We start from the raw sequence: 13520 nt of genomic DNA, 5'->3' as shown, positions 1-13520 counted from the left end.
ATTGATCATCCTGTTGATGTTTTCATTTAGTGTTATTTAGTATAATGGCACTAATATAACTATAAATATAACTAATATAACTGCACATATAAGAGATTTTAAGTATCATGCTAATACTTAAAATCAAAAAGTACATTTAATAGTTCTAATATAATGAAGTCCCGGTACTGCTCACTAACCATAGACTTAGTAAAGAATTACATCTACATCAATTCTTTAACTAAGTTTGCATTTTTTTTCAGTTAACTAATTACCTTAATACACTATAGCAGCGACCCTCTTTGTCCTGTTTATTGATTGTGTTTAATTAAATGAAATGTCTGTGTATGTGGATTTATGTTTTTAAATATTGCATACAATATGATGTTTCATGATGTTGTTGAGGAAGTAGATTGCTGTGTACAGGCTAATCTAAAACAATTTATTAGCTATTGACTAATAATACTAATATCATCACTAGGGTCACAGTGTAGATCAAATTAGACTGATTAGCTACAGTATCTGTACAGATACCAAATCTGCAAAGAGCACCAACATCACAACAGCGGTACACACCCTTGGTAAATATTTTCTTTAGTGCTGTGTGAAGCAAACTTTATGAGGTTGTATACTGTAGTTATAATTAACTTATATTGCTTGAATACTTGTATTGCTTAATTGAATCTTTAACATTTTCACTGAGGAATTCATTCTTGTTTCAGAAGGATCCTCTAAACGACAGTGTCTTTTTAAGGATTCAGTAGGCAATATTATGATGTTGGCTTGTAACATTTTGTATTTTAAACTGCACACAAACTTGATCTTGTCAGGTGGACAACCTCTAATGTTTTGCCAAACATTATAAAACTAAAAGAAAAGCAAAAGACAGCCACAAGGCTTTTCATTAATCATTCTATTACGTGTGTCAGCTGTTGTAAGTCTTCAAAACTGCTCATTTTTGAAGTAACTCAAATGAGCTTCTGATTGGCCTGTTAAACAAGCTACTTCCTCTAGCATTTCATAAGATGAAACCTTTTATGTTCCTTCACAATATCTAACTCTTTAACACCATTGCTCTGGCTTTTTACGCCACCTTTCTTCGCTTTCCTTAAATGCTTCGCTTTGTCCTTTGTCTATTTTTTCTTCCTCTTCCATCTCCCCTGCTGCTTCTGCCACTAAAAGCTCGTAGTCCAATCGAGAACTCAGTGCCTTGCCTAACAGCTCGCGCCTCTGAGGAGGAGCTGCAAGCCCCTGGAAGTCCGAGCATGGGATGGCTTAGTAAGTCAAGTGACTGTAGCCCCAACTAGAAACCGTGACACTCGTGTGTGTGTGTGTGTGTGTGTGTGCACGACCCCTCCATTGTGGAGTACTAGAGATGTTGTGTTTAACATCTGATGGCTTGTCTGCTGATGTGTGTCTGTGCCATTCGTGTCTAGACAGTCAACCCCAGCATGTATGTGGCATTCGTGTTAGCTACTGAATAGTCACAGAATGAGACACTAGTCATTGTTATATAATTTTAGACAATTTCACAGTTTGCCATTGTGTTGATCTTCACCCTAGTAGCATTTGATCCTAAGCACTTTTGATCACTCACCTTCACCTTATCATAAACAAGCATTCTGATAAGTTTTTATTGCTAGTATCAAGTTTGGAAACCGAAGTAGAAAGATTTGTGCTTTACTATTGGCCCTTGCTACAAGATTGTTCACAAATAAGTTTTTTGTTCTATTCTTTTGGCTGCATCAAACTGACACCCATGCCATTATTGCAGTTTCATTTGTGTTTTCAAGTAAGAGCGAGTTCCTTAAATGTTACCACAGTGGCATCTTGAATACTCTGCTTTGGCCTTTCTTTTATTCCCTCATTGTACTGTTTGCAGCATGTCACATAGGTCTTAGGTTCTGATAACTTAATGGTTAATCTACAGTAGGTTTCACCTTGCCAGCTACTTTGGCTTTCCAGAAAACTTCAGTAAAAATGCTAAAATCCAGTGCATGACTGTAAGTTTATTTTTCCATAAAATAATGTAGATAAAGGTGTTTGTGTCTGTCTCTTGTCTGGTAAAGTCATCTATGTTGTCTTCTCCAGAGTTAAATGCACACTTAAATTTAAAGGAGTTAAGTTGACTCTTGGAGTTTGTTTGTGAAGTTTATTAATTATTTTCCTTCTTGTTAATTTTATAGGCAGTGACAAACAAGGTGTGCCTTCCCTTTACTGTTTGAGATGTGCTTTCTGGACTTCTTTTAAATCATGCATGCAGAGTTGAATGGGCCCCTGTCTCTTTTTCATGCTCAACGCTCTTTCAATACTTTGATGTAGAGATCTGAGATTGCTAGCTTAACCGTTTTGGGACGAATCATTTTCCTCAGGTAGTCCCGCCACTGCGCACCGGAACTTGACGTCAAGCAGCATGAATGATATCTCTGACAAACCAGAGAAAGATCAGGTATGTTCATTTTCAAAACGTCTCCCTTTCTCTCTTTTATTCTCTCTTTTAACTCTTTTAAGTTGAGGCATTGATTTTACGAGTATGAACTTAATATCTTAAATGAAAGCAAGGTCAGAGATGGACTGGCATGAGATCTCAATAATATGCAACTTAATAAACCTCTGGTACCACTTCTGCCACAGCACTGTTCCTTGTTTGTTGGCAGTTAGCCAACATCTGCTTTGGGTCCATCCAGCTCTTGTTCAGCTCTTTAATTACTTATGTTGTTCTCTGCACGCATGCAATCTCTACATTGATCATTTATCACTCGTGAGAAGCAGATAAAATGGCATTGATATTCTGTCCACTGTTTACCCACCAGGAAAATTTGACGTTAAGTGCATCACAGACATAAACAAAAGGAGCCGCAAAGCGGTACATAAGGACATATTCCAGGCAGATAAGCACTACCGGCCTACAATCTCAACAGGAAATGCTCAGCTGCATGTTGGGGGAATATTGAGGGGAGATAACATCTCTGCTTTGGCACAGCAAGCATTAACAAAACGGTAGAACTGGACAAATTGGCTAAACGTTTTTCTGTCACCTGACAAGGCTGTGTGACCTTAGTGTTAGCCAAGCCTGGAGCCTCAGTGGTGGTAGCTAGCCATTTCGTGACAGTTTTATGTGTGTAAGCGTTCTTCATGAAGTGCCGTAAGCTGCTGACGCTTGGGACTCTGCAGCCTCAGGAGACCAGGAGAAGATGTCCTGTTATTTGGCAGCCCAGGAAGAGGTTGGTGGGCTGAGTGGAGGTTTTTATGTGCCCCAGATATGTAGACAGATTGGGATTGTAAACACAAATTGAAAAAAGGCATGTTTGTGTGTCATGTGGTAGAAAAGCATTGCAAAGAGGCCTGATGGCCTGTCACATTCACACTTTTCTCTCCTGATGCCATCCTCACATTCTCAAATCCCTGGGCATTCGTGGGGTCTGGTATTTAACAGTGTAGAGCGGGGTGTCCAATCTTATCTGCAAAGGGCCATTGTGGCTGCAGGTTTTCATTCCAACAAAGCAGGAGCTCACATGATCAAATGTTTGACGCCTGAGAGGAACTGATTAAACGAGTGGAATCAGGTGTGCTTCAGCTTGTTTTGAGTGAAAACCTTCAGCCACACCTCCCTTTGTGGATAAGATTGGACACCCCTTGTGTAGAGTGAGAATAGGAATAATCTTAATTTGTAACTCATGAAAAGTTTGCCTGGTGTCTCCTTAAGTAATAAGTAAAATTATCTATTTACAAATGATGGATATAAGATCAGGACCACTGACTCTGCTCACTGTGTAGTCAGTACTTGTTTAGCATGTTTTGCTTGTAGATAGGGCTGCACAGTATACTGTTTGTTAAAAGTTATCGGTTCTTAATGATGTTCCAGATTAGTTTCTTTGGGTGTTTAGCTAAATGAAGAGATTAACATGATGCAAAAAAGGTAAATAGTTTTGGTCAAACTAGTGCAGGCTAAACTTAAGCCATTTTACCTCAAAATGTTTTTACTATATTGCAAGGCATATTTGTAAATTGTAATATGTAGCAAAGTAATTGTAATATTGTCTTTTGTCCAGCCATACTTAGAGAAGCATCACATTTTTAGGAGCATTTTTATGAGTTAACTTATTTTCTTTTCTGTTGTGCAGTTGGCTCCATGCTGCTATTCTCTGTTTGAATCATTACATTTGTGTAGTATATGAATCATTTATAACTAATTTTGTTTCGCAAGAATATTCCCCTTAGGGCCCCCCATTCCTCAGTGTAAGGAGTGCTATAACTACTCAGGCCTGCTTTTGTGCTTAAGAAGTCCCCTGAGTGAGCCAAGAGATCTCATTTTCTTTTTGGTTTTCCTCCATTGACTGACCATGCACATACACCATTATGTTACTTGAGCTGTTGTCACTGATGAAATCTTCCAGACTGTGCCAGCAGATGTTGCTTATACATGAATAATTCAGCTTGGTGTCTATGTTGTGTCTTTTTCTGATACAGGGTCTGGCTGTAATTGAAATATACAAGGAAGTCAAAATTTTATTTATGTATACTCAAATTGTTTGGCCTTTGACCACATTGAATCAAAGAAAATGTTTATTGATCCCATTATAATCTGCAAACAGGACTATAACACAATCCTAATCCTACCCCTAATTCAAATCTGCTGCAAGCAATGTAATTGTAAAGTGTAACAGTAGTTGTAAAACTCAAAAGTAAAGTTAATCTTAGATTTATTAGTATTGCACTAACATAAGAATCATCCTCTTAGCCTACCAGCAACTCTCTGGCGTTCCACAGGCACTCCAGGTTGTTTAAGGTTTTCTCAGTTAAGACTTTAATTAGTCTCTACTCCATCTTAGAGTGATGCGATCTGGTTAATCTAGCTGCCTTATGCCATTCTGAACTGAACTTCGTTCATTACTTTAAGCTTCCTAAAATCTGAGGGAGCTGTCAAAAGCACGTCAGTAAAGGCAGTATTTCCAGAAAGGTTGGATAGAACCTGTTTTAGATTTACATGAACTGGGACAATGAACAAACTATCCAGTGGGAATTAAAGTGTCTTCTTGTATGTAAGCATAAGGACAACCAGGTTAAAGTTAACCTGATATTAAAAATTACATTTTTTTATCTTTGTGTTTTTATGTCACGATCATATTAAGCATGAGCAACTCTATAGAAGTTTAAGAACTTTGTAAGAGAACTAAAAATGGCCTATTGGTATTGGTGTGTATCAGTATTGTTTCGATATCAGCAGAAAATCAGAGTAGAAAAAAGAATTCCTCTGACCAGATCCTGTAATAAATCTATCCTCCTGAAATAGCTCACACTCACATTATTGATGTGATGTTGTTAGCTGTATGTTTCTTGCTTTGAGTTGGAGTGTTTGAGTAGTTTAAGCATGATAGATGTCCATCTAAAGTGAAATACTTGAATTAAAAATAGCTCATTTTAAAGCTTATTAATTTTTTAAGTAAATTATTGAACCTGTTGATCGGCCAGTACTCAAGGTTTCAATATCGGTATCAGAAAGGTAAAAGAAAAGGACGTTGCTTTTCTTTGACCATGCAACACTCACTCTTTAGTTTTAGAGATGATTCGCTAAGATAAAAATGGCTTTTCTCTTTCTACCCTTTAAACGGTGTCAAAAAATCAGTATCAAGCTTGTCTTGTTAACTTTACACTGTTTCTGAATTAATGCCTCTCAGTTACTTAGCATGAAATGAAACAGTGTATCACTCTAATACTTAGCTACACATTTGTGGAAACAAACAAACAAAAGAGACTGAACTTCCCTGGAGTGAGGTTACATGTTATGTTGGTCCATTATCTACTATGTGTTTCAAAGTCCTTTAATGCCACACCTGCTGAAGGAAAATCACTGTCTCCTGCTTCATGCATAAGCAGTGTACCTTGTGTCCTTAGAGAGAATGTCCTTGGGTGCTTTAGGGTGAAGTTTTTCCACTAAAGTGTTCTCACGTCAATGAGTAACCTACTAGTGCCCATATCAGCTTAGTCCAACATTTATAGCAGTTTTTAATGTACTCCCTTAGTATACATTCACTAGTTTTATGAATGTCTTGACCACTAATTAAGTGATGTTGCAAGCAGCCAGAATTAGTGTTTTTCTTATATTTCATATTTCAGATTGAGGTTCCCATTGATATGGATTCTTTTGTGGTATAAGTGCTTAAAGGTCTCTATTTAACACTAGAATCTTGATGGTATTAAATTAACAGCTCATGAAAGATTTAGGAGTGATGATGACCTTGGAAGCAGTGATTGAAGATAAGTTATCCAGTGGCAGTTTATGGTACGAAGGGAGTACTAATTATCTTTGGTCTGTAAATTTTATATTTGGCACTCACTCAAAGCCTGTGTGTCCACTAATGAAGTTAGCTTTGAAGTTGGCCTTCAGTGTCTCAGCGGTAGTGATAGCATTACTCCTCGAGAACTGCTTAATTTAGTAGAACTGTCCAGGTTACCATTGGTTCCTGTGGAAAGACAGGAAAGGTATGCAGGACTAATAGAAGGCCCTCGCTGACTAGCAGCCCCATGTATGACCATCTGTCTCCATAATTTCGATCACTTGGACAGTTGTAGGTGTTCACTTGATCACATTAATGTCTTGCCTTGGCATCTAAACCTCTGAATGGTCTGCCTTTCTGAGGAGTTAGTGAATGCTTGATTATCATCTCTTTGTCTGTCCTTTGCTATGTCTTCACTGGATTCATTAAATTGCTGCTGTTTGTGTGTCTAGCTGAAGAACAAGTTTATGAAGAAGCTGCCCAGAGATGCAGAGGCCTCCAATGTACTGGTCGGGGAGGTGGACTTTCTGGACGCTCCTTTTGTGGCCTTTGTGAGGCTGCAGCAGGCCGTCATGCTGGGAGCGCTAACAGAAGTGCCAGTTCCAACTAGGTATGAACAGTTCCAGTGCTGAAACATCGCAAAATTCAGACATTACATTTCATTAAAGACTGCTTATATCTTTAATTTTGGCCTCAAACGTTCCCTAATCTAACATGTCGGACTCAATTTAGATGCCCACAATGACTTTGATAGGCTAGATCAAGTATATTAGATTTAGGGCTGCAACGATTAGTTGACAGTTTGTTGGGGCATTGTTTACTAAAAAAGAACAAATAACCTGTAATGGTAATATGTGTAGTAATTCCGGTAGATTTCAATACACTCTAAATATGGGTGCAATACGGCTTCTGTCATTGCATTGCATTATGAGAAGAAGTCGTTTGTGGCACAGACAGAACTTTGAATGATGGCGGCAGAAAAGAGATGAACTCAGCATGGTGCATATGTAGAAGTGTTTCATACCAGCATGATAGGAAATAGAATGCCTCGTGGAAGAGACAAACATTTCAGTAATGTTAAGTATGGTGTAGTAAAATTAATGCCATACTGAAGTAGCAGGTTAGTAATGAAATGGTAAGGCTCCAGAATAACGCCATTCAGTCGTCCCAAGGAGGATAAAAATAGGGCACGGAATGATGTTAAATCTGTTTTAGGATGCTTTCAGGATGATGAAGCTGCATTCGTGAACACTTAAAATCTTCTAAAATATGCAGTAATTAAATTGCAGAGTGAATTAGTGTTTTATTGCAGTTACTATTTGAAATCTTTCTGTGAGACGTACATGAAAACACACTTTTCCCATACAGGTTCCTGTTCATTCTTCTTGGGCCAAAAGGCAAAGCCAAGTCTTATCATGAAATTGGTAGAGCAATTGCCACCCTTATGTCTGATGAGGTAAGAATAGAAAGCTGGGCATATGCTTTATTGTATATCACTGTATCTGTAGTAAATGTATGAGATTCATATGAATATCATAGTGCCTCACTATTGTGCTTTCACAAATCTTCTGTTTTGATATGACGTCTGGAAAAGTCTCTGATTAATCAGCGTTATCTAATCGCCCTTTTATGAAGGTCTTCCATGACATTGCGTACAAAGCCAAGGACAGACAAGACCTCCTCGCCGGTATCGATGAGTTCTTGGATGAAGTCATCGTTCTCCCTCCTGGCGAATGGGACCCTACCATCAGGATAGAGCCTCCAAAGTCTCTTCCATCTTCTGATAAAAGGTCCAGACTTTGCATCAGTTGTAGTTTGGCGTTTGGCTTTTGCCATTTACTGTTATATTAGATGAATCTCTCCCACTGAATTTTTAGAAGTATTCATTACAGATGGCACTGGGTTTCAAGAACGTTTTCTACTTCTCTAAAGAGAAAGTTGTGGAAGCTGTGAGAAACTCATAGTCCTATTTATTTCATGCAAAGACAGACAGAGCCAGATGAGAGGAGGAGCAGGGTAACGGTTAATGAGATGAGCCACGTGATGTCTCTTGGGCTCTAAGTTAAGTGGCAGCAGGCTGGCGTCTCGGCATGTCAGTCAGTCTGCATTTGCACTGTGGGCATAGTGCCGTTTCACAACACTGTATAGTACTGCTAATACTCGTGACTCAAGCAAAAATGTGCAAAATCAGATTAATTAAAAATGTAGAAATTTTATTATTGGCTTGTTTGTTTAATAGGATTTCTGCTTAATAAACATACAAATGAAACCGTTATAAACCTGAATTTTAGATGTAGTATTGTTGTTGGAAGGTGTTTGTTGTGGTGAGACAGTTGCTGCTGGAAGGTGTGTGGATTTGAGAACATTTTCACATGTGTACATCTTTGATAAGTAAGTCCCTATCAGTGCTTCAGAAATGCATGTCTTTCTGGGTACTGGTTAAAAGGGGCTAGGCGAAAAGGTGAGAAAATTGGATACTGGCGTGACTGACTTTAATAATAAGACATTAATATATCAGAAATTAAGGAAATTAAGCAGTAATTTTTACTTTCTGTTTTAAAACATGAGCTGACCTTGAGTTGAGTATTTACTATCAGTCTTGGTAAATGGGAGAAAGTGCTTCTTTATAATAATCTCCACCGGGTATTCTGCATGTTTGTGACGGCACAAAACGTTAGTATTTGTGTCCCAGTTGTTTGCATGAAGTTTGGATGAAATCGTGAAAATAACTTGCGTCAGCCCTACTGGTTAAGTGAGTGGTACTGTTTATTATTGACTATCCTATTGAATGTCCCCTGTCTGCATTGTTTGTGTGTGCTGTCCAGGAAGAACATGTATGCTGGAGGGGAGAATGCACAGATGAATGGGGACACGCCTCATGACGGGGGACACGGAGGCGGGGGACACGCAGTCGGCGAAGAGCTGAAAAAGACAGGGCGGTGAGTCCCTGAGTGCCCTTCGTTTCTTCCTTTTCTGTTATGTTGCCCCCTCAGGTCACTTGTCCTAAAAGTAGTTGCTCAAAGGAAACAGATTGGAAGTGCCAGTGTCCATTCAGAATGAGAGCTAGGACAAACATTTCTGGAAGACCCAAGGCTGATTTCTCAGACACAGATAAAAGAATTTTAACAGAAGACTTCACCTGAAAAGTACTGATTCTGTTGCTAATAATAAATGAAAGGTAGTACAGGGTAGTTTGCATGATGTCGACCTGTCTCCTTAGTTTTGATTTATTTTTAGCCATGTGCTATTGCAGTGAAATTTTAGGCATTGTCTCTGACAGTGTAGATTAGTTCATGACTGTGATTTATCTAAAAAAGCAGAAAATATAAATCAGGTGCTTTATCATATTAACCATTATTATCAACATGTCCCCTGTTTACTGCGCAAACACTTCTATCTTGTGATAGTATTATAACACATGACGTTAGCTTGAAGAGCACTGAACTCTGTGTTGATAGCACAACCCTACCATGTTCTCTGTGATATATGATAGCACTTTGGTAATAAACGACTTTGATGAATTTTATGGCAGCATATTCTGGACATTCTTCATATTCAAAGGCAAATTTAAACATGCTAATTCAATTGTGTATTTACAGTTGCACTGCCCATGCGAGTGTGCATTATTTAAGACATAATTCAAATATATATTTGCATCTGGAACGTCTGCAAAAAGGGAACATGGAAAAGCAATGTGCTTTTGACATTTCATTTTCACTGTCTTAATGGTATAACTCTGATGTATTAAAAGTAGAATAACAATTGGCTATTTGCAAAAGCGTTTTTTCATCGTAGTGCTCCAGCTCTGCCAAAATTAAAATGTATTTGCAACCCTGTTTACCGTTGCATTTTGACAGTCACCAAGGCCCTCCTGTAAATCAAACGCTGTGGGTGGGATGTTGGAAAGGACTTTTTAGTGCAGGCGTGTTTTATTAGTTAGTGACGGAAAAGTCTAAACCACGGGTGCTCAGTCCTGGTCCTGAGAATCTACTACCCTGCAGAGTTTAGTTTTGACTCTATTCTAGCACACTTGATCCAGGTAATAAAGGCCTTCATTGGTGTCTGAATATTACAGTGTGTTGTGGTGGTGGTATAGTAGTGGACAAGGATTGGGCACCCCTGGTCTAAACTTTGGTGGTACTGGCTCATAGCTAGATGCCCGTTTACAATACAGGGGCAGCAATAGCTTAATACATTTTAACACTGGCCAACAAGGCTGGGGGTCTTGATTAGTTGAATCAGGTGTGTTGGGAGCAATGAAAACATCAAAATGTGCTCCTCCAGGACCAAGGTTGGGAAACACTGCTCTAACCCACAGTGGCCCTGCATGTGCACTGTCTCATTAACAAGACTATCTTTCAGTGGCCGTCCAGGTCCTCCGACAGTCCTTCGTGCCTCTGCCCAAAGCCAGTCACGATGCCACTAACATTTGTGCTCATGACAGCCACAAGCTGTCCTAGTTGGTCAAGAACCACTTGCTCACGAAACAACACAAAATCACTGGACAGAAATATCCTCAGCCTTGTTGAATGTTAAAATGTCACTAGCAGTGGTTGCTAATGCACTAGTACTGCCACAGTTTAGACTTTTTCCATCACTACTTCTTGAAACACGTCTGCACTAAAAAGTCCTCCCCACACAGCCCACCCACAGCGTTTGATTGACAGGATTGCCTCTTTGACAGTGAAAATTTAGCTGCAAAAAGGGTTGCAAATATGTTTTAATTTTTTCAGTGCTAAAGTCAACGAGGAAAAGTAATTCCAAATGGGTGATTGTTACTTTGTTTTTAATATGACAAACCATTAAGACAATAGAAAAGAATGAATTGTCAAAAGTACTTTGCTTTTCCATATTAACTTTTTCCAGTCATTACACAGGAATGCAAACGCATATACACATTTTGCATTTCAATTGTAATTATGTCTTGAATAATACACACTAACATGGGAAATGCAGTTGTAAATACACAATTTACTTAGTATTTTCAGTTTTGAATTCAAAAAAAGTCTGGAATATGCTGCCATAGTTTTTGTTGATGAATGTACAATTTGAAATCTAAATATTTTAAATCCTTTTTCAGATTCTGCGGAGGCCTTATACTTGACATCAAGAGGAAAGCCCCGTTCTTTGCCAGCGATTTCTACGATGCACTGCACATCCAGTCTTTGTCTGCCATTCTGTTTATCTATCTAGGAACGGTCACTAATGCTATCACGTTTGGAGGACTACTTGGGGATGCTACTGAAAATATGCAGGTGGATATAAAAATAGTACTTTTGCACTACATTTAGTAATGTGTTATTCACCAACATTCATATATACAGCTCTATACAAAAGTCAAAGTTTCCAGTCAAAACAGCCATTATGTACAAGTTAGTGATTTTTCAGCATCAAGAAAAAAACAAGAAACTTATATTTAACAGATGACATAAAAGCTAAGAATATTTATACACAAGTACACGCATTAAGTATAATATCAAATTTGTCCACTCGTTTTTGGGTCCATGTGAATTCTTCCATTCTTCCAATCTTAAAACCAGTGTGTTGCAGCTGTGTCCTCCCAACAAAAGCTATTCCCAAACACTCCAACACACTTTAGCTGTTTTGCATATTTCTTCTAAAATGGATAAAGGATATCCTTTGGCATATTAGATATAAAATAATCAACTGGCGTACAGAAGGGGAAAGTCAAAGGAAAATTAGTGAAAAATAGGAGTTTCCTAAACTGTTGTTCAAAAAGTTGTTAAAAGACGTAACAAATTGGGACCCCTAACAACCGTACAAGATCTTGAAGATTACCAAAATTGTCACCAGGGTGATCCAGTAAGCCAGGATGCAGGCCTAATAATTCACCACAGTTACCAGACTTAATCTACACTTCCCTGCCTGAATGCTTCTCTCTCTCTGAAGGGTGTGCTGGAGAGCTTTCTGGGCACAGCAATCTCTGGAGCCGTCTTCTGCCTCCTTGCTGGACAGCCTCTCACTATTCTCAGCAGCACAGGTCCTGTGCTTGTCTTTGAGAGGCTCCTCTTCAACTTCAGCAGGTTTCTAATTTTCTTCTGCTTCTACTTCATACATGTAACAAAATAAATCAGCAGATCATGATGTCGAGTGGTAATCAGTGTCTGTGGGCCTGTTAACAGTATATTTATATCCTCATGTATTTAGTATATATTTATACTATATTTATAGCTGGATTTATTTTTACCAGTAGTGGTCTCCAGTTCTTCAGTATGTGTGGTAACAGTACAGTCTAATATTCCATACAAAATGTAACATATTGACAGTGACTAGATTAGAGTATATTGTATATTTTATATATCGTCGCCTGCTGTACAGGAGAAAAACAATTTGAATGTAAGTTAATGGAAGTAATTTTTGTGCATTTCTAGTGCTCAAATCATCATGAAATTTTAACACATTGTAAAAAGCTGCTGTCATTTTCAGTTTTTGTAGAAAAAATAAAAAACAAACAAAAAAGATGATATATAGTATAATTAGATTTTGAATATATCAGCATAATGTCTGTTGTCAGTATTTTAATAATTACATACAATTACATACAAAACTTACATTTAAAAGTCTACTTTTAATTCACCCAATTCTTAAACCCAATTCTGTTCCTGCAGGGACAACCAGTTTGACTACTTGGAGTTCCGGCTGTGGATCGGCTTGTGGTCGGCCTTCTTCTGCCTGGTCCTGGTGGCCACCGACGCCAGCTTCCTGGTACAGTACTTCACCCGCTTCACAGAGGAAGGTTTCTCGTCACTGATCAGTTTCATCTTCATCTATGATGCCTTCAAGAAGATGATAAAGCTGGCCCACTACTACCCCATCAACTCAGACTACAAGATTGACTATGTCACGCAGTACGACTGCATGTGCATGGCACCCACTATAGGTAGGAACCAGTATGTTCAAATTGTTTTCTTACTGAAGAAACCAACATTCAAATATTTTGTTACTGAAGTTTCTGTTTGGATTTAGGGGTTCTTGAATTCTTCAGTGTTGACTGAACACCCAGAAACACTTATTTTTTAATGGCCCATGGAAATTTCAAAGTGGGTTAGTTAGGCTTCAGTGAGTGTTAGTAAAGGTATTCTTTTAGAGTGGTAAGGCAGGCCACATTAAGTCAACACCAGATGCTTGAAGAGATGGGTGCTGCTGACCAAGCAGAAAGAACAGCAAAATGTCCATTGCATTTTTCGGTGAACTGATGCACATTACAGTGCTTACTCACTGAAGCAAACTTGATTTAGCACA

General features: G+C 38.5%; 1 protein-coding gene across 3 annotated transcripts in view; it reads left to right on the top strand.

Annotated features, from left to right (window-relative positions):
• Window positions 1–13520, top strand: part of slc4a4a (solute carrier family 4 member 4a) — a 56109-nt gene that overhangs the window by 28549 nt on the left and 14040 nt on the right. For 2 of the 3 annotated variants that reach the window (XM_036598962.1, XM_036598961.1), the window contains exons 8-15: window positions 2352–2428; window positions 6710–6867; window positions 7626–7713; window positions 7893–8047; window positions 9083–9196; window positions 11338–11512; window positions 12168–12301; window positions 12887–13158. In XM_036598962.1, coding sequence (XP_036454855.1) covers window positions 2352–2428; window positions 6710–6867; window positions 7626–7713; window positions 7893–8047; window positions 9083–9196; window positions 11338–11512; window positions 12168–12301; window positions 12887–13158 — 1173 coding nt within the window. Of the gene's footprint in view, window positions 1–1161; window positions 1258–2351; window positions 2429–6709; window positions 6868–7625; window positions 7714–7892; window positions 8048–9082; window positions 9197–11337; window positions 11513–12167; window positions 12302–12886; window positions 13159–13520 lie in introns of all 3 variants that reach the window. The other variant, XM_036598964.1, reaches the window with a different exon arrangement.

The sequence above is a fragment of the Colossoma macropomum genome, unplaced genomic scaffold (genome assembly GCF_904425465.1).
Source record: "Colossoma macropomum unplaced genomic scaffold, Colossoma_macropomum, whole genome shotgun sequence".
Taxonomy (NCBI): Eukaryota; Metazoa; Chordata; class Actinopteri; order Characiformes; family Serrasalmidae; genus Colossoma; species Colossoma macropomum.
The sequence above is the reverse complement of the archived record's forward strand: the minus strand, read 5'-3'. Positions and strand labels throughout refer to the sequence as shown.